At 35.8% G+C, this 25,048-nt stretch overlaps 1 protein-coding gene across 1 annotated transcript in view; it reads left to right on the forward strand.

The window, feature by feature from the left end:
• Positions 1-25,048, forward strand: part of Vmp1 (vacuole membrane protein 1) — a 108,198-nt gene that overhangs the window by 27,148 nt on the left and 56,002 nt on the right. Inside the window, exon 6 of the mRNA XM_020161838.2 lies at positions 21,611-21,778. Coding sequence (XP_020017427.1) covers positions 21,611-21,778 — 168 coding nt within the window. The remainder of the gene's footprint in view (positions 1-21,610; positions 21,779-25,048) is intronic.

Consider the following 25,048-nt stretch of genomic DNA (forward strand, 5'->3'; position numbering starts at 1 on the left):
ATCAGGCTAGCCTAGGCAAATAGTTTTTGAGACCCCCCCACCCCTAAATCTCCAAATAACCAGAGCAAAATGGACTATAGATGTGGTTCAAGTGGTAGACTGCCTGCTTTGTGAGCATGAAGCCTTGAGTTCAGACCCCAGTCCCACCAAAAAAATAAAGTACTGTCATAAATTGTATGAAACCCTAAAATTCTTTGCTTAGAGGAAAAAGAACTTGAAAACCCTCATAATATGTGTTGAGGTAAAGCCAGAGTTATGTAGAGTATCTTACATTCTTATAAATGGGAAGAAACCCATGTGAGAGAATAGGTTGATTCCAAATTGAAGAATGGTCTGAAAGCCAGACTAGGGAACTTAGATTTTTCTGTGTCCCAAATAATTACTCAAACAAGCATTAACTTAAGTGGTTTAGGAGCATAACTTTGGCAGCATGTGTAGTATAGATTTGGTGAGGAAGAGATCAAAAGTAAGGAATTCATTTAGAAGGTAAGAGTCTAATTAGAAGGCTGTATTCTAAGAAAAGGTAATGATTGCCTGATCTAAAGACATAACAATAGGAAAGGTTTCAGATTTGGGGGAATGAGTAGTTTGTGGGAGTGCAAGTAGCAGAATTAAGAAAAACTGTACTAAAAGGTAAGCTTTCTTTACATAGCTTATTATATTCTAAGTGTCTAAAACAGTGTCTGGTGCATACTCAGTGCTCAATAAATATATAGTGAATAAATTAATGTTAAATAAAATCTTGAAACCTGTGAGAGGAGGAATAGACAGAATAATTGGACTTTAAATGACAAAACAGTCTGTCCCTAATATGTGAGGCTTGATCTCTAACTACTGATGAGGAGCAATCTTATTCTATATATAGCTTTCTCTTAATTTGCAATAAGGAGCTTTATGTATTTATTTTATTTTATTTTTTTTTTTCATTTTGCAGTACTCGGGTTTGAACTCAGGCCTTTGTGCTTGCCAGGTAGACCCTCTACCACCTGAGTCATACTCCTAGCCCTACAGTATAGTTTTATATTGACATCAGTACATCTTTTTATATTGCCAGTAAATAAAAGTATATGTACTTCCTGCTATGTAACCAGTATTTTTGTTTGTTTGTTTTATTATTCATATGTGCATACAAGGCTTGGGTCATGTAACCAGTATTTTAATATGCTCTTTGCATTCAATTTTGCTTACATTTAGACAAACAGGCAGGGTGAATGATTTAAGATGTGATTTTTTTTTTATTACTTTATTCAGTGTACTAATATGCTTTTGATATCTCATTTTTCTGTATTGTAAGTAATTAAAAACAAACCAAATTAAATAGCATGTGTAAACTCTAATTCTTTTGGTTTTATTTCTTATAGAGGCATGTTTTTGTTCATATGCTTGATATCTGTGTGAGCAAATTTTGCCTGACAAGTGATACAAGCTACTAAGATTTCATTCATTTACTCTACTCATGTTTTTATACACAGATCATATACAAAAAAGTTTCTGTGGTTCACACCTTCTTCCAAGCACTGTTCTCTTCAGTATCAATTTCTTGAAATCTGTTGACAGACTCAAGTCAGTCTTAGCAAGCATACAATAGTAGGCTTCCTATCAACAGATGCAGTGCATGAGTGATCCTGGAATGCTTACTCACTGGCTAATGTTGTGAACATTCTGCCCAGAGTAAAAGCAATAGATTAATGTTTGCACAAAGCAGCTCTGGATCTCTTTGGTGCATCTCTTCTGCAGCTTGTATGGATAGGTCAATGTTTCTACCTTAACAGTGTTCTACCAAGGGGCTAGGGAGCACTCTTTCTAAGGGCTATCAGTGTCTATGCAACTTCTCAGATTTGTGGTTGTAATTATATAAGCAGCCATAGATAATATGTAAATGATCAGTTGTGACTGTTTTCCAATAAAGCTTTTATTCACAAAAATAGGCAGTTGTATTCTATCTGCAGTCTGTAGTTTGTCATTGACAATAATATACCAAAAGTAGCATATTGAACTTGGCAACCTTAATGAGCTAGCTAGCCATCTTCTTTGGGGTTTTGCTTTGTTTTGTTTTGCTTTTGTTGTTATGAGGGGATCAAACCCAGGGCCTCATGCAGTCTAGACAAATCCTTATCACTGAGCTATAACCCCAGACCAAAATTTAGATGTTATAAACAATTGAGAGAAGTGATGTGGTTATTTCAGTAGTTCCTTGTAATTGCTTACCATTAACAGAGAAATATGATTTATAATTCTGTAAACAACTAGGTTAACCAAAACAGGAACTTTGGGACTTATTGAGAAATGTATCTCAAATTTCCTCCATTATAAGCATGTATATTATGATTTAAATTATAAGAATATGATTAAGAAGCCATTTGTAAACTATGTGTGCCATTGATGGTTTATAAAGTAGAACAACAAAGAGAACTGGATGTGTGGCTCAAGTGGTACAATATTTGTCTAGCGAGGGCAAGGCCCTGAGTTCAATCCCCAATGCCACAAAAACAAACAAATAAGAATGGATCCATTGGCTATAATTTAGTCCTATGTAATGTGATGTGTGTACAGGTTTTGACACTAGGGGGAGCAATTTCTTGGAGAAAGGCCTATATCCCTTTCAAATAAGCCGAGCTTCTAGACAAAGAACTATAAAGAGTAGAAGACTATCAACAGATACTTTATAATCTTAAAAGGGATACAAACACTTAACTATAAATAGAAGACTGAATATATTTAACAGATAATTTTTCTTTTTAACCCCATAATTTCCTCATATTTGGGGGTCAAAATAGGAATTTTGCATGTTTTAAACATTAGAGTGTCCTTTCTAGAAGCAACTAGAAGTAGAAAGCTTGGAACTATTCAATTATATTGTACTATAGACCAAATTTTTTAGAAGTTATAACATCAAGATGTTATCCTTTGAAGGATATTTGTGAGCTGTTTGTTTAGTATGATCATTTTAAGAGAAAAAATTACTGCACTCTTTGTTACAAGTTAAATACAAACAAGATTAGTTGTGAGATTTTTGACCCTATGTAATATTCAAGTGCCTGTATTTTCTTGTTCTTTTTTATTGTGCTGGGTGGGGATACATTGTGGCATTTACAAAAGTTCTTAAAATGTATCAAATATATCATACTTGAATTCACTCCCTCCAGGTTCTCCTTTATCCCCTCCACTTCCATGTATTTTCTTTAAAGTTTGATATTATTTAATAATTAATACAAAAACTACCTTTTTAAAATCTGACATCTTGATTGCTTTCTCATTTATTAGCACCTCTATTTATGGCACCCTGTTTCCTTTATGAACAAGTACATTATAGTATTTTATGCTGTTTTAAAGCTATTTATTAAAAAAAAATCAGTGTTACTTGGAAAACAACAGGGATATGGATTAAAGTGAAATGGGGAAATAGTTTCAGTAGGTGAAATATTGTAGTAATTGTTATTGCCATAATGTAAAAGAATTCTTTTTTAAAAAACTGTTAAACAATTTCTTCACTTTTTCTGCTTGATTTGTGATTTTTGTTTTGCTTCATTGCTCACCTACGTGTATCCTTCTTTAAAGACAGAAAAAGGAAGCACTTGCCAAAATTTAAGGTTCTGGTATAACTTGGTATTGATTTCTCTAATTCAATGACTGTGGCTATAAGCATGCAGTGACTCAGGGCTCTTGCGGGAAGACCAACAGGCCTTTCTTAGAAAAAGGTCTGTTTGCCTTTTGTTTGATGGGAGCACGATAGCTCTTCTCCCTGTCTTTCCCCAAGGAATGACTCATGTATTAACTCAAGAGCATCACCACATCAAAAGAAGAAACCAAGGTCTCCAGGACATAGGGCTGGGTGTTTGCCAAGCAAAAGGATTATGCACAGACTGGATAACTTCCTGCCCTTAAGTCACTAGTTATTAATGTGTGCTTAAATGAAAGCTTAAAAAAATCAATTTGTTTAAATCTGTTCTGCTGAGTATAAATTTTTAACAACTTATACTAACTTTTTTAGTAGTTCTCTCCATAAATATGTAAGTCCATTTCTTCTGAACACTTAGGTCAACCTCATGCTCAAAAGTTGTATAAGTTTAATGATAAATGTTGAGATGAAGAATAACCTAACTGTTCAGTTGATCAACATACAAAGTATAAATGTACCAAAACATCACACAATTATTATCTGTCAAGTAAAAAAAAAAAATTATGTTACATATGTTTAAAGAAGAAAGGCGAAACATTCCTTTATATATCAATTAATCCAATGTGATAAAAATGGCTTCAGAGACAGTACCCTAAATAACTTGGAGCATGAGCTAATACTATAGAGTTTATACTTCCTTCGTTTTGGCTAACAATTTTTTTACTTACACTTTTACACATAATCTCATATTCTTGCCCTGTGAACTAGATAGCACAGACATTATTATATTCTTAGGCATTTTGTAAATGAGTGAGATGAGATAGATTTTGGTTGCATCTACTAAATTATTAACAGATTTAGAAAACCAAAACTCTCATTAAATGCAGTAGTCTAAGCACAATAACCTGGGCATTTTACAAAGAGGGACCAGAGGCATAACTTGGAACCTTCTTCACAAAAAGAAGATGAACAATAGGTAAACTTCAGTGCTCATTTCAAATCAATAGTTTAATACTGTAGACTTCTAGAATTATTTGCTATAGACCATAACTTTGGATAAGTTGGTTTCTTACTTTAATGAGAAAAGTAATGGCTTAAAAATTTTGAGGAGTAGAATTCTTGTGTATGAAAAAAGGATTTATGAAGTCTCCTGTAAGCTGAACCTAAAGAAAAAAAGAGGTTTTGCAAGTTGTACAGCCATTTGTCATCTCCTTTCATTTATTTATCACCCAGATATTCCTAATGAATCACATTCCAGACTAACCACTGACTCCTTTTGTTTCTTAGTGAAGGAGTGAGGCAAACAAATGTTTTTCCGATGAATCAGCACAAAATTCTTGCTTTTATTATCTTTGCCCTGAACTTTCCAGACAAAACTAATTGGAAATTTTGCCTTTGGGATCTCACTTGACTTCTGTATGTAGATGATGGATTAGGTTATGAATTGACATTACAGATGCTGTACAAATAACTCCAGTCTTAAGGAATGTTTTATCAGTTCTAAGGGAGCCACCTTGGCGTGGAAGAATGTATGTCTGTCTCTCTTGTCTGCTTGTCTTCCTTTACAAACACCCCCCCCATATTCTCAAATTTATGATGTATTCTTCATCTTGGTTGATAAGGAAGCTTGACTAGATTTTTGGTTTTTAGAAGATGGCCCTAAAATAAACCCAAAGGTATCCCAAACTCTGGTTTCAAGGATTATTTATTGTATTTCGTGATGAAGCATACACAAATATAACCTTTTCAGTTCCTTGAATACTAAAAAGTATGTGAGGAACGTATAGTTACAGTAAATCGTCAGCCCCTCTAACATAAAGCCAGAAAATGGTTTGTTTGAAATGAAGCAGCAATGCATATACTGTTTGAACATTTTACTAATCTAATGGTTTTTGTCCTTCCTTACAAAGATGTGAATTTCTGTTTGTGATACCAGAACATCTTTATCTGAGCTTGTATAGATTCTACATTTTTGTCAGGGCACAATTTAAAACTTCTTTTCAGTACCAGATTAGAATATTTTTGTTCAGTATAATTTCAGGAATAATAATTTTACTTTTTAAGCCAACTGAAATTCTATATTTCTTTTGGGCATGGTGGCTTACACTTGCAGTTGGGACTGTACTCTAGAGGCTAAGGCAGGAGGATCTCCTATGTAGCCTGCTTGGGCTACATAGAGAGAGCTGTATTAAAACAACAGCAACAAAACAATGACTCAAAAGAATTCTAAATTTCTCCTAGAACTAATAGTATATTACTACTATTAAAGTAAGTTAACATTAACTCCATAGAATTACCTGAATTAGTATTTTTATATCCACTAAAACTCTCATTTTGGCTGGAGATGTAGCTCAGTTTGCAAACTGAACTTGCCTAACATGCATGAGAAACTGGATTCTATCCCTAGCACCACCAAAAATAACAACAAACCCTTCTTTTTTCACACTACTCATGAAAGAATATAAATTGTGGAAATTCTACTTTTTGAATGTATGTAAAGAGAGCTTTGAAAAGTTAAAAGACTGAGGAGGGCATGGCACATTCCTGTAATTCTACCACTTGGGAGACTGTGGCAAGAGGATCATGACTTCGAGACGTAATGAAACTCTGTCACATGTACATACATGTACACACAAACACACACACACACACACACAAAGGTAAAATTCCCTTTCCACAGACAAATACCTATGTCTTCTCTTATTAGGAATCTTACCCTTTGATCTAACTATGGTTTATTCTCACCCAGACAGAGTCTTGCCTGGCCAAGCACTACATCTTTTATCCTAGACAAGGCAAAATTATTCCATTATCAAACTTTGGAAAATATTAGGTAATAAATACAGCTCATGAGACTAGATATATGGAATTTGAAGTGAAACAAAACCAGATGTCCAATATGTCACAAATAGCTGAACTGTCTTGTTCAGTTAGAATGATTATACTGAATTACCCACCCCCCAAAAAAGAAAAGCCTTCATTTGTACCACTTTTCTTAAGATTGCTCCTGTGTTGATCTTTACTTTGCCATGTGGCATATACTTTAAATATGTAGAGACTCATTTTAGAGCAAGCATATGATCTGCCTTTGGGAAATATACCATGTGTACTTGAAAAAAATATGTGTTTGGGATATTTTTTCTTTTTTCTTTATTTTTTTTTGTATTTTGCCACTCTGTTTTTGAGCATACACACATTTAAAATTGTTCTCAAGTCTTAAGAATTAGCCCTATAATTATTGAAATGTCCCTCCTTGTTCACCTCTTGAATTTTTCTCTTCTTTTTTTTTTTTTACTTGCATTGCTATGGTTTGAACTCAGGGCCTTGCATTTGCCAGGCAGTAGGCAGGCGCTCTACCACTTGAGCCATACACCAGCTCTGAAGTTTACTTTTTCTAATATTAATGTAGCCACTCTAACTTTTTATGATCATTTTTGAAATAGTTTACCTTTTCCTGACCCTTTACTTTTTGTTGAGTCTTGATATTTAAGTCTCTATATTTCTTATAAACAACATGTACTAATCCAGTCTAACTCTGCCTTTTCATTTGTATATGTGGTCCATTTACAATTAATGTTTTTCAGTAGAGTTGGATTTAAATCTATTTCCTTGAAACTGCCCCACTTATTTTTCCTCCTCTTTTCTTGCTGCCTTTTGAACTAAGAATGTTTTTAGTATTTTATTTTATTTACTGGCTTATTGGTTGTACTTAAAAAAATTTAGAAGTTGCTCTGATGTTTGCAGCATGTATCTTTAGCTTACCAAGTGTTATTTTATCACTTCATACATCATGTAACAACTTTACAGTAGTAGTCTACATTTTCCTTCTCCTAGTCTTTATGCTTTTCACTATCTTAATTTTACCTCTAAATGTCGTAAATTCCCAGTACTTTGTTATAGATTTTCTTTTTCTTTTGTTTTTTTTTAAGTGCTGGAGCTCCAACCCAGAGCCTCATACATGCCACTGTGCTATACCCCCAAACATAAGAAAACAACTGGTTTTCTTATAGACATTAAAATGATCTGTTTCTGGTGTTTTTCACTCCTTTGTATAGATTCAACTTTCTGTGTAATGTCACTTTTCTTCCACTTGAGAACATATTCATACATTTTTATGATGCATATCTGTTGGAACAAATCATTTTGGGTTTTGTTTATCTGAAAATATTTTTGTTTTATCTTAGTTTTTCTTGGTGGTACAGGGTTTTAAACTCAGGGACTTGACCTTTTAGGCCAGCTGTTTACCTTTTGAGCCATATCCCCTCAGCCCTTTATTTAAGTTTCAGCTAGGATCTTATGCTTCTTTTTATTTACCCAGCCTGGCCTCGGACCACAATCCTCCTAGCTACACCTCCTGTGTGGCTGGGGTTATAGGCATGAACCACTATGCTAGACTCATCTTTTGTGTGAGTGTATATCGTGGGAAGAATTGGGATTTGAACTCAGGGCTTTACCCTTGCAAAGCAGGCACTCTACTGCTTCAGCCACACCTCCAGTCCATTTTGCTCGTTATTTTGGAAATGGGGGTCTCACAAACTATTTGCCCAGGGTGGCCTCTAACCTTGATCTTCCCAGTCTCAGCCAACCAAGTAGCTAGGATTACAGGCATGAGCCACCAGTGCCTGGCTCATCTTATTTTTGAAGTATATTTTTCCTAAGTTCTAGATTTCTTCAAAGGTTTTTCCTTTTTCTTTTTTTTTTTTTTTTTTTTTTGGTTTTTTTTGTTTTTTATTTTTATTTTTTTTTTCTTTTATTATTCATATGTGCATACAAGGCTTGGTTCATTTCTCCCCCCTGCCCCCACCCCCTCCCTTACCACCCACTCCACCCCCTCCCGCTCCCCCCCCTCAATACCCAGCAGAAACTATTTTGCCCTTATCTCTAATTTTGTTGTAGAGAGAATATAATCAATAATAGGAAGGAACAAGGGGTTTTGCTGGTTGAGATAAGGATAGCTATACAGGGCATTGACTCACATTGATTTCCTGTGCGTGGGTGTTACCTTCTAGGTTAATTCTTTTTGATCTAACCTTTTCTCTAGTTCCTGGTCCCCTTTTCCTATTGGCCTCAGTTGCTTTAAGGTATCTGCTTTAGTTTCTCTGCATTAAGGGCAACAAATGCTAGCTAGTTTTTTAGGTGTCTTACCTATCCTCACCCCTCCCTTGTGTGCTCTCGCTTTTATCATGTGCTCATAGTCCAATCCCCTTGTTGTGTTTGCCCTTGATCTAATGTCCACATATGAGGGAGAACATACGATTTTTGGTCTTTTGGGCCAGGCTAACCTCACTCAGAATGATGTTCTCCAGTTCCATCCATTTACCAGCGAATGATAACATTTCGTTCTTCTTCATGGCTGCATAAAATTCCATTGTGTATAGATACCACATTTTCTTAATCCATTCGTCAGTGCTGGGGCATCTTGGCTGTTTCCATAACTTGGCTATTGTGAATAGTGCCGCAATAAACATGGATGTGCAGGGGCCTCTGGAGTAACAGTCTTTTGGGTATATCCCCAAGAGTGGTATTGCTGGATCAAATGGTAGACCGATGTCCAGCTTTTTAAGTAGCCTCCAAATTTTTTTCCAGAGTGGTTGTACTAGTCTACATTCCCACCAACAGTATAAGAGGGTTCCTTTTTCCCCGCATCCTCGCCAACACCTGTTGGTGGTGGTGTTGCTGATGATGGCTATTCTAACAGGGGTGAGGTGGAATCTTAGTGTGGTTTTAATTTCCTTTATTGCTAGAGATGGTGAGCATTTTTTCATGTGTTTTCTGGCCATTTGAATTTCTTCTTTTGAGAAAGTTCTGTTTAGTTCACATGCCCATTTCTTTATTGGTTCATTAGTTTTGGGAGAATCTAGTTTTTTAAGTTCCCTGTATATTCTGGTTATCAGTCCTTTGTCTGATGTATAATTGGCAAATATTTTCTCCCAGTCTGTGGGTGTTCTCTTCAGTTTAGAGACCATTTCTTTTGATGTACAGAAGCTTTTTAGTTTTATGAGGTCCCATTTATCTATGCTATCTCTTAGTTGCTGTGCTGCTGGGGTTTCATTGAGAAAGTTCTTACCTCTACCTACTAACTCCAGAGTATTTCCTACTCTTTCTTGTATCAACTTAAGAGTTTGTGGTCTGATATTAAGATCCTTGATCCATTTTGAGTTAATCTTGGTATAGGGTGATATACATGGATCTAGTTTCAGTTTTTTGCAGACTGCTAACCAGTTTTCCCAGCAGTTTTTGTTGAAGAGGCTGCTATTTCTCCATCGTATATTTTTAGCTCCTTTGTCAAAGATAAGTTGCTCATAGTTGTGTGGCTTCATATCTGGATCCTCTATTCTGTTCCACTGGTCTTCATGTCTGTTTTTGTGCCAGTACCATGCTGTTTTTATTGTTATTGCTTTGTAATATAGTTTGAAGTCAGGTATTGTGGTACCTCCTGCATTGTTCTTTTGACTGAGTATTGCCTTGGCTATTCGTGGCCTCTTGTGTTTCCATATAAATTTAACAGTAGATTTTTCAATCTCTTTAATGAATGTCATTGGAATTTGGATGGGAATTGCATTAAACATGTAGATTACTTCGGGGAGTATCGACATTTTTACTATGTTGATTCTACCAATCCATGAGCATGGGCGATCTCTCCACTTTCTATAGTCTTCCTCAATCTCTTTCTTCAGAAGTGTATAGTTTTCCTTGTAGAGGTCTTTCACATCTTTTGTTAGGTTTACACCTAGGTATTTGATTTTGTTTGAGGCTATTGTAAATGGAATTGTTTTCATACATTCTTTTTCCGTTTGCTCATTGTTAGTGTATAGAAATGCTAATGATTTTTCTATGTTGATTTTATATCCTGCTACCTTGCTATAGCTATTGATGATGTCTAGAAGCTTCTGAGTAGAGTTTTTTGTGTCTTTAAGGTATAGGATCATGTCGTCTGCAAATAGGGATATTTTGACAGTTTCTTTACCTATTTGTATTCCTTTTATTCCTTCTTCTTGCCTAATTGCTCTGGCTAGGAATTCCAGTACTATGTTGAATAGGAGTGGAGATAGTGGGCATCCTTGTCTGGTTCCTGATTTTAGAGGGAATGGTTTTAATTTTTCTCCGTTAAGTATAATGCTGGCTGTAGGTTTGTCATATATAGCTTTTATAATGTTGAGGAACTTTCCTTCTATTCCTAGTTTTCTTAGAGCTTTTATCATGAAATGATGTTGGAGCTTGTCAAAGGCTTTTTCTGCATCTATTGAGATGATCAAGTGGTTTTTGTCTTTGCTTCTGTTAATGTGGTTTATTACGTTTATTGATTTTCATATGTTGAACTACCCCTGCATCCCTGGGATGAAGCCTACTTGGTTGTGGTGAATAATCTTTTTGATGTGTTGTTTGCCATTATTTTATTGAGGATTTTTGCATCAATGTTCATTAAGGAGATTGGCCTATAGTTCTCCTTTTTGGAGGTATCTTTGCCTGGCTTTGGGATAAGTGTAATACTGGCTTCATAAAATGTGTTTGGCAGTTTTCCTTCCCTTTCTATTTCGTGGAACAGTTTAAGGAGGGTTGGTATCAGTTCTTCTTTAAAGGTCTGATAGAATTCAGAGAATCCATCAGTTCCTGGACTTTTCTTTGTGGGGAGACTCTTGATTGCTGCTTCAATTTCATTTTGTGTTATAGGTCTATTCAGGTGATTAATTTCCTCTTGGTTCAGTTTTGGATGATCATATGTATCTAGAAATCTGTCCATTTCTTTTAGATTTTCAAATTTATTTGAATATAGGTTCTCAAAGTAGTCTCTGATGGTTTCCTGGACTTCCATGGTGTTTGTTGTTATCTCCCCTTTTGCATTCCTAATTCTACTAATTTGGGTTTTTTCTCTCCTCATTTTAGTCAGGTTTGCCAGGGGTCTATCGATCTTGTTTATTTTTTCAAAGAACCAACTTTTTGTTTCATTAATTCTTTGTATGGTTTTTTTGGGTTCTATTTCGTTGATTTCAGCTCTTATTTTTTTTTTTTTTAATCTTTCTTTTTTTTTTTTTTTTTTTCCATTTTTCTTTTATTATTCATATGTGCATACAAGGCTTGGTTTATTTCTCCCCCCTGCCCCCACCCCCTCCCTTACCACCCACTCCACCCCCTCCCGCTCCCCCCCCTCAATACCCAGCAGAAACTATTTTGCCCTTATCTCTAATTTTGTTGTAGAGAGAGTATAAGCAATAATAGGAAGGACCAAGGGGTTTTGCTGGTTGTCAGCTCTTATTTTTATTATTTCTCTCCTTCTATTTGTTTTGGGATTTGCTTGTTCTTGTTTTTCTAGGAGTTTGAGATGTATCATTAGGTCATTGATTTGGGATCTTTCAATCTTTTTAATATATGCACTCATGGCTATAAACTTTCCTCTCAAGACTGCCTTAGCTGTGTCCCATAGGTTCCGGTAGGTTGTGTTTTCATTTTCATTGACTTCCAGGAACTTTTTACTTTCCTCTTTTATTGCATCGATGATCCATTCTTCATTAAGTAATGAGTTATTTAGTTTCCAGCTGTTTGCATGTTTTTTGTCTTTACTTTTGTTATTGAGTTCTACTTTTACTGCATTGTGATCAGATAGTATGCACGGTATAATTTCTATTTTCTTATATTTGCTGAGGCTTGCTTTGTGCCCTAGGATATGATCTATTTTGGAGAAGGTTCCATGGGCTGCTGAGAAGAATGTATATTGTGTAGAGGTTGGATGAAATGTTCTGTAGACATCTACTAGGTCCACTTGATCTATTGCATATTTTAGATCTTGGATTTCTTTATTGAGTTTTTGTTTGGATGACCTATCTATTGATGATAATGGAGTGTTAAAGTCTCCCACAACCACTGTGTTGGCGTTTATATATGCTTTTAGGTCTTTCAGGGTATGTTTGATGAAACTGGGTGCGTTGACATTGGGTGCGTACAGATTGATGATTATTATTTCCTTTTGGTCTATTTCCCCTTTTATTAGTATGGAATGTCCTTCTTTATCTCGTTTGATCAATGTAGGTTTGAAGTCTACTTTGTCAGAGATAAGTATTGCTACTCCTGCTTGTTTTCGGGGGCCATTGGCTTGGTAAATCTTCTTCCAGCCTTTCATCCTAAGCATATGCTTATTTCTGTCGGTGAGATGAGTCTCCTGTAAGCAACAAATTGTTGGATCTTCTTTTTTAATCCATTTTGTCAAACGGTGTCTTTTGATGGGTGAATTAAGTCCATTAACATTAAGTGTTAGTACTGATAGGTATGTGGTGATTCCTGCCATTTAGTTATCTTAGTTGTTTGAAGGTTTGATTGTGTGTACCTAACTTGATGTTACTCTCTACTGTCTTGCTTTTTCTTATCCTGTGGTTTGGTGCTGCCTGCCTTTTCATGGTTAAGTTGGGTGTCACTTTCTGTGTGCAGGATCCCTTGCAGAATCTTTTGTAATGGTAGCTTTGTGGTCACATATTGTTTTAGTTTCTGCTTATCATGGAAGACTTTTATTGCTCCATCTATTTTGAATGATAGCTTTGCTGGGTAGAGTATACTGGGGTTGAAGTTATTTTCATTCAGTGCCCGGAAGATCTCACCCCACGCTCTTCTTGCTTTTAATGTTTCTGTTGAGAAGTCTGCTGTGATTTTGATGGGTTTACCTTTGTATGTTACTTGTTTTTTCTCTCTTACAGCCTTCAATATTCTTTCCTTAGTTTCTGAACTTGTTTTAATGATGATATTTCGTGGAGTAGTTCTATTTTGATCTGGTCTGTTTGGTGTCCTGGAGGCCTCTTGCATCTGTATGGGAATATCTTTCTCTAGATTTGGGAAATTTTCCATTATTATTTTGTTGAATATATTACGCATTCCCTTCGCTTGCACCTCTTCTCCTTCTTCGATGCCCATGATTCTCAAGTTTGGTCTTTTGATGGAGTCAGTGAGTTCTTGCATTTTCTTTTCACAGGTCTTGAGTTGTTTAATTAATAGTTCTTCAGTTTTTCCTTTAATTACCATTTCATCTTCAAGTTCTGAGATTCTGTCTTCTGTTTGTTCTATTCTGCTGGATTGGCCTTCCGTTTTGTTTTGCAGTTCTGTTTCGTTCTTTTTTCTGAGGTTTTCCATATCCTGGCTGTTTTCTTCTTTATTGTTGTCTATTTTTGTCCTGAGTTCATTTATCCATTTATTCATTGTGTTCTCTCTTTCACTTTGGTGTTTATACAGTGCTTCTATGGTTTCCTTTATTTCTTCTTTTGCTTTTTCAAATTCTCTATTTTTATTGTCTTGGAATTTCTTGAGTGTCTCCTGTACATTTTGGTTGACTCTATCCAGTATCATCTCTATAAAATTCTCATTGAGTACTTGTAGTATATCTTCTTTTAAATTATTCTTGTGGGCTTCATTGGGTCCTTTGGCATAGTTTATCTTCATTTTGTTGGAGTCTGGATCTGAGTTTCTGTTCTCTTCATTCCTCTCTGGTTCCTGTACTAATTTTTTGCTGTGGGGAAACTGGTTTCCTTGTTTTTTCTGTCTTCCCGTCATTGTCCTTGGTGTTGTTACTGTCCCTGTACTGTGTGTAATTAAGTATTTTCTAGCTTGTAATAATAGCAATGGTAATATTGAGAATGGAAGAGTGAGCTGAGATGGAAAGCAAGAAGTTAAAGAAAAGGGGAAAACAAATATACAGACAAGAGGGAGAAAGCAGAACAAGGTATCAGACAAGAGAGTTTCAAAGGTATAAACAGGGAGTGTTAGTGTACTAATCGACAGTAAGCTGAACAGACAATAGAGAGACAGAGAGAGGATTGAAAATCAAAGATAAAAAAATAAAAAATAAGTATATGAAAGTAATATCTATATATAAAAATGAATTAAAATAAAATGGAAAATAGAAAATTAAAAAAAAAAAACCAAAAAACTTCCAAGTTTATATGCAATGCAATTTCAGTCTTAATAATTTGGATGTCCGTCTCAATCTCCAGTCCTGGAGTTGGTGCCTCAGATGTTGTTCTGTAGTTGTCTCATCAAAGGGGATGCATAAAGTAGAACAAAACTACACTCACACACACACAGAAGAAAAAAAAAAGCCCCACCAAGTGTCCCCAGTTCAAATGCAATAGTTTCAGTAAGTTTTTCGGCTTGCAGGTGTAATTCGGTTGTTCTCTCATCAAAGGTAGGGAGAAAAAGAAAAAAAAGCGTCTGGAGGCAGTTCTGAGAGTGGTATCTGCAACTGTGGCTCGCCTGCCTGCTGCTCTCAGCCTGTAGCTGGCGGCGTTATTTATGCAGATCTCTGGGGTGAGCTTAGCACTCACCTGGTCCCACAGGCTTTGTTTGCTCAGAGTTCTCCTGTGTGGGAGCCTCTGCTACAGGCTTTCCCCTTTCCAAGCACTGGGAAAGGCGACACTGCCCCGCATTGTCAGGCCTGCGTGTTTATTTACAGTTCACGTGGGAAGTGGGTCTTCCCTCCTCTCACAAGCGTCCCCGCTCCTGGTTGCTGGGCGCACCCCGCTCCCGCCAGAGCCTCTCCGGCCCGCCCGGCTCGTTTCTTTACAGTCCCGGGAAGGGTTCCCTTCCCCCAATCTTCAGCGCTCAGGGCGCCCCACCCTCTTTCCAGCGTGTATTAACTGTTCTTATTGCTTAGTACTCAGTTTCTCTTTTTTTCCCGGGTGGAGGTCAGTCTGTCCAGGGGGCTATGCTGCTCTGGCCCAGGCTTGTCTGTGGGGGAACCGCGGTACCGCGAAGCTCACCTGGTCCGCGTCTTCCCAAGCCGTATGGGCACCGGCCACTGGCGGCCCCGGGGGCCTCCTCGGTTCTCCGTTTAACGTGAAGTGGAGATTCTCTGCGCTGGCTGGAGGTGTGGAGGAGTCAAAGTTATGCCTTTTCTCGGTGATTATGCCTGCAAAGTGTGTCTCCAGCGTCTCTCCAAGATTTCACTATAGGAGGCTCGCTTTCTGCTTCCTGCCTCTAGCCGCCATCTTGGAATTCTGCGCCTCCTTTTTCTTTTTAAATTTTTGTTTCAGTCCTTTAGAGAAATTCTATTATCTTTTTTCTTTTTTTCTTTTTTTTTTTTTTTGGCGGCACTGGGGTTTGAACTCAGGGTGTTGTGCTTGCTAGGCAAGCATTCTACCACTTGAGTCATTCCACCAGCCCCAAGAAATTCTATTATCTTTTGACTTGCATAATTTCTAATGAAAAAAAAACTTACCTGTTTTCCCCTGTGTATCATATGTTATTTTTATGCTCTCTGAATGTTTTTAAGGTTCTCTCCTTATCATTGAATTACAGCAATTTGATGATTTTCAGCACTTTGTATTTTATTTTATTTCATTTTCTTTTTGAGATAGGATCTCTATATGTAGTTGAGGCTGGCCTCAAACTTTGAATCCTCCTGCCTCTGCTCCCAAGATTGAGATTATAGATGTATACTCATGACTCCAGGATATATTTTACTTTTATTGATTCTGCCTGGGTTGTTCCCTCTCTTAGGTCTGGGTAGATGGGTTGGTATTATTCATGAAATCTGGAAAATACTTGACCATTATTTATTCTGTTATTTTTCTGTAAGTCATCCCCCAGAATTTCAGTTACATGGATATCAGACTAATTGGTTTTGTCCCACAGGTCACTGAGATTCCTTTCTTTCCCAGACTTTTACTTCTGTAACCTTTGATTTGGATACTTTTTATTGACCTATCTTCAAATTCTCTAATACTATGTTTTGGTTTGTGTACTCTGGATAATTCATCCAATGAGTTTTTCCATTCAGGTATTAATATTTCCAGTTCTAGAAACTCATTTGTTTTTTTAAATATATACTTTCTATTGCTTTTCTTAGTGTGTTTATGTTTTCATTTAAATTAGAGATAAGCAGCTTTCTTTAAAAAAGTAGTAAATGTTTTAGGTTTTGTGGGTCATAAGGTCTGTTACACATTACTGTGTGTGTGTGGTAGTAGTTAGTACTAGGGGTTTAACTCAGGTCTTGGCCTTGAATCTCCACCCTCCTGATCTCAACTTCCAGAGTAGCTAGGATTACAGGCTTGATCCATACTCCTGGCCTCAGTTTTTCTATTGTAGTACAAACATAGCCAGTCAAAATATAAATAAATGAGTAGGGCCATATTCCTTGAAACTTTATTTATAAAACATATAATAGACTAGATGTGGCCCAACTGAAATCTCTTAAAAACAAACAAACAAACAAACAAAGAAAACCCAGGGCCTTGCACATGATAGGCAAGCACTTTCCCACTGAGCTACACCCCTAACCCTGTGGAATCTCTTTTATGCACGTATTTAATAGAATTCATGGTTAATCATAACTTTTTTTTTTGGTAGTAACTGGCGATTGAACTCATAGCTTTGCGCTCGGTAGCAGGCACTGTACCACATGAACCATGTATCCATCCCTTTTTGCTATGGTTATTTTTGAGATAGGATCTCACTTCTCATTTTTTGCCTGGGTCTCCCTGGACCATGATCCTCGTATTTATACTTCCTGCTGTAGCTGGGATGACTGACACACACTATCATGCCCAGTTCATTTCTGTTGACTTAGGGTCTCACAGACTTTTTACAGACTGGCCCCCAATCATGATCTCCTAATCTCTATCTCCCAAGTAGTTAGGATTACAGGCCTGAGTCGCGGGCACCCATTGTAATCACAATTTTTCAGACACATGAACAATCTAAAACATTCTTAATAATTTCTGTGTTATAAATTCTTCTAACTGACTGAATACAAATGTTTCCCAGGATAGTAAGAAGTCTGGGAATTGTTCATTTATAAATCCCCTGGAGTTGTTTTTCCTACGAGTCATCGTTTGCCTGGGCTTATGGAGTTGAACCTTACTTGGCATGCAGGGCATCGGTGTATGCAAAAACCTTAAAGGGACTCTTAATGTTAATTTCTGGTGGATTTGTCATTGTTGTTTGTTTGCTTGCTGCACTGGTGTTTAAACTCAGGACTTCGCACTTGTGAGGTTGTGCTCTAGAGCCACACCTCCATCCCTTTCTGCTAGAGCAAGATAAGGTCTTGCTTTTGCCTTTTGCCCAAGCAGACCTGGACTGAGATTCTCCTGTTCTACACTTCCCACTGTAGTGGGGATGTCAGATGCACACCATTATGCCCAGCTTTTTTCCATAGAGATGGGATCTCCCAAACTTTTTTGCCCTGATGGGTGTGTACCACAGTCCTCTGGATCTCTGCCTCCCACCTAACTTGGGATGACAGGCATGTGTCACCACACTCAGCCATTGGTTGAGATGGAGTCTTCCAAACATTTTGGTCAGGCTGGCCAACTCACAATCATCCTGCCACAGAATGTGCCACCATGCCCAGCCTTCCAAATGCTCGTTGCTACAGTTGTTTTTTGTATATCTATCAGTTCTCTAGTATTCTGCCCCCACAAATTCCAACTGCCTCACCTTCTCTAAATTCAGATCTTCTCAGTTCAGTAGGACCATCATTCCCTGCTTGAGCTCCTCCTCTTTGGACCATGGATTTTTCTTTTTTTTTTTTGAGACAGTGCATCTACAGGCAAAAAGCTGTAGTCATCATAAGATTTCCTCATTTATATCCCTTCTATAAATAGTCAGAAGCCTTATACTGCCTGTGGTAGTGTCTGAAAAGAATTACTCCATATATTTTGTTCAATTTTCTGGTTGTTAAAGAAATGAAAGTCTACTATCTGTTACTTTATCATGCTCTGAGGCCAAAACTCTCAGCCATTTGTTAGGGACCCTAACTTCATCCCCATGAGAATTGGAACCTACAGGCTCAGTATTTACGTTAATTTGGTATTTAGTAGTGGTTGTATCCAGTTAACTTTTTCTATTATACTATAGCTATTTGTGGCTTTACCCCATTTCTTTGTTTGATCTGGCTAAAATGTGACTCATATGTGATACATTGTAATGAGACTTACATGTTTTAGAAAATTCTTAAAAGGTAGTTTGAGGGCTGAGAGTAACACATTGTAGCATGTGTTGAGAGCCTGGGTTTTATCCTAGCACTGAAAAAGGACAATAAAAGTGAATATGTGTAACTTTTTAAATTATTTTAATCAAAATTATTTTTTAGATTTTTCATAAAACTTTCATTCAAATTGGTTATATTTGGGAGCTTTAAACTATGCTGTTGAAAAGAATTTGTGAAGTTTCCTATCAGTTAGTCTAAAATAAAATGTCATGATATAGGCTAAACAGACTTTTAAGACTCAACAAAGGATAGGAAACTGAGTTGTTAGTGATTATTTTGTTTGGGAACCTACCACATCTGCCTCTAAGACTGAGTAATCGTGACTTAATAGTGTGGTTATGGAAAATATATGTCACTTTATTTGAGTGAATGAACAGACTTCTTTAGGGAGAAAATTCTTAAAATGGTTGAGAATTTTCTTGTTTAGAATCACTGTAAAGGGGAGGGGGTGGGGGCAGAGGGGAGAAATGACCCAAGCCTTGTATGCACATATGAATAAAAAAAAAAAGAATCACTGTAAAGATCTTTTATTGTATTTGATAATGTGTTTAATATGTTGGGATACATTTTTTAATCTACATTTTGGAATAGAAATGTAGTTTTTCCCGCATGTGTCACCCAAATAAATCAATCTCTCTCTCCTCTCTCTCTCTCTCTCTCTCTCTCTCTCTCTCTCTCTCTCTCTCTCATCTCTGTCTGTTTCCTCAGACCCTTCCCCATGGTGCTGGGGATCAAACTCGTCTTGGCCTTGCTAGACAAGTATTCTACCACTTGCCTACACCTCCAGATCATGTTTTGCTTATTTTTTTTCCTCACTTCTTTCTTCCTTTTTTTTTTTTGTTTCTGTTTTTTTACAGCTCATTTTTAGAATTCATTAATAGACTGTATTTGTAGCCAAAGAGGACTGTTAGATAGGGACAACATGATCAAACTCTTGAGTTTTCTCTTTTTAACTAATGGCATCATCAAGTCTCTTTGATGTTTTCTAATAGTAAAATGGAAGTCGCTGTTACTATTTTTTAATTACATCTGATAGCTGTAATTAGAACTTTCTCACTCACTATGCAGTTTTTCTGAATACCACAAATTTTAAACTCAAGGTTTGTGTTTCATTTGTTTTCTGTTTGGTAGGATCAGAAAATAATTCTTTCTCCCAACTGAAATCTCTTTTATTTACACAATATTCAAACAAACAAGTTGTAGATTTCATGATTAATTGTAACTTTTCAAAAGCATGAATAATAAAACATTCTTTTACATTTTTTCTTCTCAGTACAATAAGATAATTTAAAAAATAATTAAAAATTTTTTTTTTCTGTATCTTAAAACTTTAGTATTAATGCTTAAGCATTTCCAGGAATAAAAACCCATCAAAAAGAAGGAACAAAGACAAAAAAGTCACATAGATTTATTTTTTTTGTACAGAAAAGAACTACTAATGGATTCATTGCTAAGTATAGAATTTCATTTTATAAGATTTTATTTTAGCACAAAATGCCTGTTATATTTAGGGATGAATGTAGCTTAGGTTTATGCATGTCTTTTTATGTTAATATGATACAAAACTTTTGTTGTCTTGATAACAAGTAAAATTTCTATAATGCTTTATTTTCCTTACTACATCTTAAGTTCTTGGTTTTTGAACCACAAATTCTTTTACCCTGCTTTTATATAGAGACCACTTTTCTTTGGGTCTCACACATTTATGAAAAGCCAGTGGAGAAATCTTTAGCAGAAATCTTAGATTCAGAGATATTCACACTGTATGGTTAGTAGCAAAATCTGTGTGTGTATAAATTATCCATAAATAAAATGTTGTTCTTGTGTAGCAGCCGATGGCTAATATGTACCATATACTAAAGGGCTTCTATCAATCTATGTTTAGGGATCCAGGAATTTCTATTTTTAGCCAACTCTGTAGTTTATTTTCATGCAGATGCTTCATCATGTGCATTTAGAAACCATTGTGTTTAAGACTTTATCACACATCTAAACATTAATACATTTTAATTTAAAATAAATGTTTGTTGCTAATTTGTAATATTTCACAATAAAGGAACACAGCAACACAAAAGTTCCCATGGAAGAAATTACTTTAAGAAAGAAAAACTTATGGTAGACTTATGGTAGAGCACCTTCTTAGGAAGTACAAGGCTCTGCATTCAACCCCCAATACCACCAAAAATGAAAAGAAAAGCTTACTAATACTGGTTTCTCAGTTTTATCTTTGCTTTCGAATCTCACTGGAAACGATAAGTAAGGTAATTACTTAACACCAACTGTTGTTAAGTATAGATTTAAAAAAGTGATATTCTCAAATTGTACTTAAGTAGGGGCCTGGGAAGTTTTTATCACAGGGGATAACATTCTGACAAATAAATGTGGAAAGTAAAATAAAAATCAAGCTAGAAATCAGTTGAGTAGCTGCAAGGGAGATAGGATGGAGTGGGGCAGTATTTTGAGTGGGGAAGAGTATTTTATCAAATTCCTAGCAGCAACTTTTTTTTCTTTTGTGTCACTTTCACTTACATTATTGATCTTTTTGAAATTTGCTTTTGCCTAAAGAAATAAGAAGTTAGATTTTTCTCAAAACAGTTAAAACAATTTATTGGACAATCTACCTTTTTCCTATTTGCTTTTAAAGTCCATCTTTATTGTATTCAGATTCCATATATCTTTGAGTGTATTTCTGGACTGCACCCTGTGTTACTATAGAGCTAGGAGGCATGACTTGGAAGTTTTCAATACTCATCTATACTCTGGAGTGCTGTAATCAATCCTGAAATAATTAGTTTCTTAAAGATTTGAAATAATTTAACTAAACTCATCTGGACTTCCTGGGGGATGTTATATTCTATCAGTTTCCCTGTCTTCCATATTAGCTTCATCTTGATATGTATATTTTGAAAGAATCTTGTTCTTTGAAAGCTAAGCTATCCCTGTAATATATAGTGATTAATGTGATATTAAAGGATATTAATCCTTTTTTCTTAGTATTTCTCATCACAGATTTTATTGTTTTCTAGGGCCCTCATATAGCTTCGGTTACATTAGCTGCTTATGAATGCAATTCAGTTAATTTCCCTGAGCCACCCTATCCTGACCAGATTATTTGCCCAGATGAAGAGGGCACTGAAGGAGCTATTTCTTTGTGGAGTATCATCTCAAAAGTTAGGATTGAGGCCTGCATGTGGGTAAGATGTGCATTTTCATATTTGTCTGAAACTAACCTCACCATTTGATACTATGTTGTACCTTTTGAAATGTAATCCAAACATGTACCTAGACAGTAAAGAGTTCATGAGTCACCAGCTGCCTACTTCTAAGCAAAAGAACCCTTTTTTAGAGCTTCTCATATTTGTGAATGACATTTGCAAGAAAAGCCTAAAGCACAAAGCAACTGATGCCAACTAGACAACAGCAGAAGAAAAGAGTATGGGTGATACATAACTAGACTACTTTGCAAAATTTGTTCCAGTGTTTATATACATAAGTACTTATTAAGTAGCTGTGTAGTTGTGTGTGGTGGTGTATACCTGTAATCCCAGCATTTGGGAAATTGAGGCAAAAGGATTAGGAGGCCAGCCTGAGCTACATGTGACCATGTGTTAAAGAAAAAAAAAACAAAGGAAAAGTAGTTGTATATAAATGTTAGGTCATTAAATGTTATATATCTCACTCCTAGATTAAAGTATTAAAGTACTGCATTTGTTTCAGAGGACTCTGCTAAAGTAAGGTCTAACATTTCTCTATATAAATTAAAGTTTTCTGTAGTAGTGGTTTAAAACTCTAGTTATTCCTGGTGATCCTGCGGTCCTGCTTTCAGAGATACTAATTGTTCTCTGTGTGGTTTGCTTACTTTTTTTTTTTTTTTTTAAGGAAAGTTTTTGGACAATATGTTCAATGACAGGAGTATTTTAATCCACACAAGTTGTTTTGTTTTTATTTGCCTGTTTGATATATGCGTAAATTTATTCAGGCATCCATCATTGAGAAATGATTTATTTTTTACAGACTTCTATTGCCATTTGAATTATTTTTTAACTGTCATTTGGGTTCGTTAAGTTTATATACCTGTAATTTCTCTCGCAGTTAACACTGTGCATTTAGAAGGAACAGAGTTTTAAAACACATTTAAATATTAGCTTTTTGTATGTATGTGATTCTGGGCATCAAGCCAATGATCTGGTACACTAGGCAGATCATTGAGCTACCTTTCCCAGACTAGCAGTTACGTTGTGCTGTAAAAGAATTATAAAATAGGAAATGCTGCATGTTGTATTTGTTGAATATGAAAGACAGGAAAAATGTCATGTTTCCTCTTGCTCTTTTATAAACATGGGAAACAAATACATTATACTACTTTCATATGTTTTGTAAATTTGATGACATTAGTCTTTTGATGGAAAATTATTATTAGAATAGCAGAAGGTACTTGGAACATGCTAGAATAGGGACTATATATAAAATTTCATTTTCTGTTTTTTGCTAATGTTATACTTGTGTTTTTTAAAGAATTATTTATGTGTCCGGATTAACACTAATGCCCAAAGGAAACCTCCATTGCAGCTGGCAGTGATAACTGCCTTCTTCAAATTCTCATAATGCTTATTGTCTATAGTGCTTATTTGGCCTGGTTTCATGCAGCCTTAAATTAGGCTGGTGTAGTGGCTTACTTTCCCAAAAATAATTAGGCTCCTAAAAAATATAGTCTGTACCCTAAATATATCACCCTCACAACAGTCAGCACTAGGCTTTACGTATAGTAAAAGAATAACAATAAATGCTAATTAGTCTGTTTGTTCTTATTTCTTTCTTTAGAACCATGCAGTTTTTTGATTTTCCATAATTTGTCTCAAGTGGCAGAGTACCTACCTTGCAAGCATGAGGTTCTGAGTTCAAATCCCAGTACTGCCAACAAAAAATTCTGTTCTCCAGATTTTCACCATTATACTTAACATTTTCCTGTATAAAAGCAAAACACTGCCATAAATCCACTTGACAAAACTCCAAGCACAAACATTAAATGAAAAGATTTTCTTCTACTTGAGCTGGCAGAAGGGCTTAAGTGGTAAGCACCAGCCTAGCAAACTGGAGGACCTGAGTTCAATACCTAGTACCATCCCTGCAAAAAAAAAATTTTTTTTTCTTCTCCCCAAAATAAAATTAGCATTCTGAGGAGGTACTGTGTTTATTAGTTGGTTCACATCTTTTGTGCACATTAAACTCTTTTCCACTTCCAGAAGCAGGGACTTCAGGGTAATGAACTGGTATGTAGGATAGGGTTTTTAAGGGAACTTTCTGAATTTCTGAGTTCAAACCCCAGTACCATCAAAAATAATTTTTTTAAGTTTTGTTATTTGTATTTTTTATCAATATTCTATATTTAGTTTCACTCTTTTTTCCCCAAGTGCTGGAGAATCAAACCCAAAATTTACTATATTTGAATTTTTTATAAAAATTATACTATTTTTAGTATACTAGGGTTTGAACTCGGGGCCTACTGCTTACAAACATTTGAGCCACACCTCGTTTTTACTTTCATCTTTTTCAAGTATGGTATCTGAGTTTTTGCCTCAGGCTGCCTCAGGCCACAGTCTTCCTACCTATGGCCTGAATAGCTAGGATTGAGATTGAACCACCACTTGGTTCAATTGCTAACTTGGCTTCTAACTGCTAACTTTTTTCCCTGGGCTGGCTTCAAATCATGATCCTCCCAGTCACCACTTCCTAAGTAACTTGGATTACACATGTGAGCCACTGTAACTGGCCTATAAAATTATTTTTTAAGAACTCTGAAATGATGAGGCTTCATTGTCTAATATCTGTAGCTAGGATATAGTGTGTTTTAGGGAAATATGCCTGGATGATTAAAGTCCCCTTTTATTTATTTGTATAATAATACAATATTGCTATCACCATTCTTATTTCTTCTTAATATGAAAGATATGAGTTGAATTAAATTAAAATAAAGCAGTAATTATGGTCAGTTTAGAATATAGCTCTTGATTTCATTTCAGTTCGTTATGTTACTTCCTTTTTAACTTTAAGGAAACTTGTCATGAGTTTGAATCATATGATTGTGTTCAGAACTGTTGAACATTTGACTTCACATTTGAACTTTACATTTGAACTTAAGGGAAGTTCATGTTTTAAATAAAATGTTGTCAAGAACTTTTTCCTACTTTTTATCATGAAATCTTCCCAACAAGTGCAGAAAATTACAAAGTGAATTAATGGCACTTTTACCCCATATCAACTAATATTAACTTGTGACTGATATTCTTTATCTACACCTGTCCTCCCTCTCCATTATCTTGAAGCAGATCCCACATATCATATCACATTCCATCTGTGAATGTAGAGCTGTAGAGCTTAAAAACATTATCATACCTGAAAGAAATTTGTAGTAATCCGTTATCCAATTACTGTTGAATTTGTTGATTTTATTTGTTTTTCTTTTC

The sequence above is a fragment of the Castor canadensis genome, chromosome 11 (assembly GCF_047511655.1).
Source record: "Castor canadensis chromosome 11, mCasCan1.hap1v2, whole genome shotgun sequence".
In the NCBI taxonomy this organism is placed as follows: Eukaryota; Metazoa; Chordata; class Mammalia; order Rodentia; family Castoridae; genus Castor; species Castor canadensis.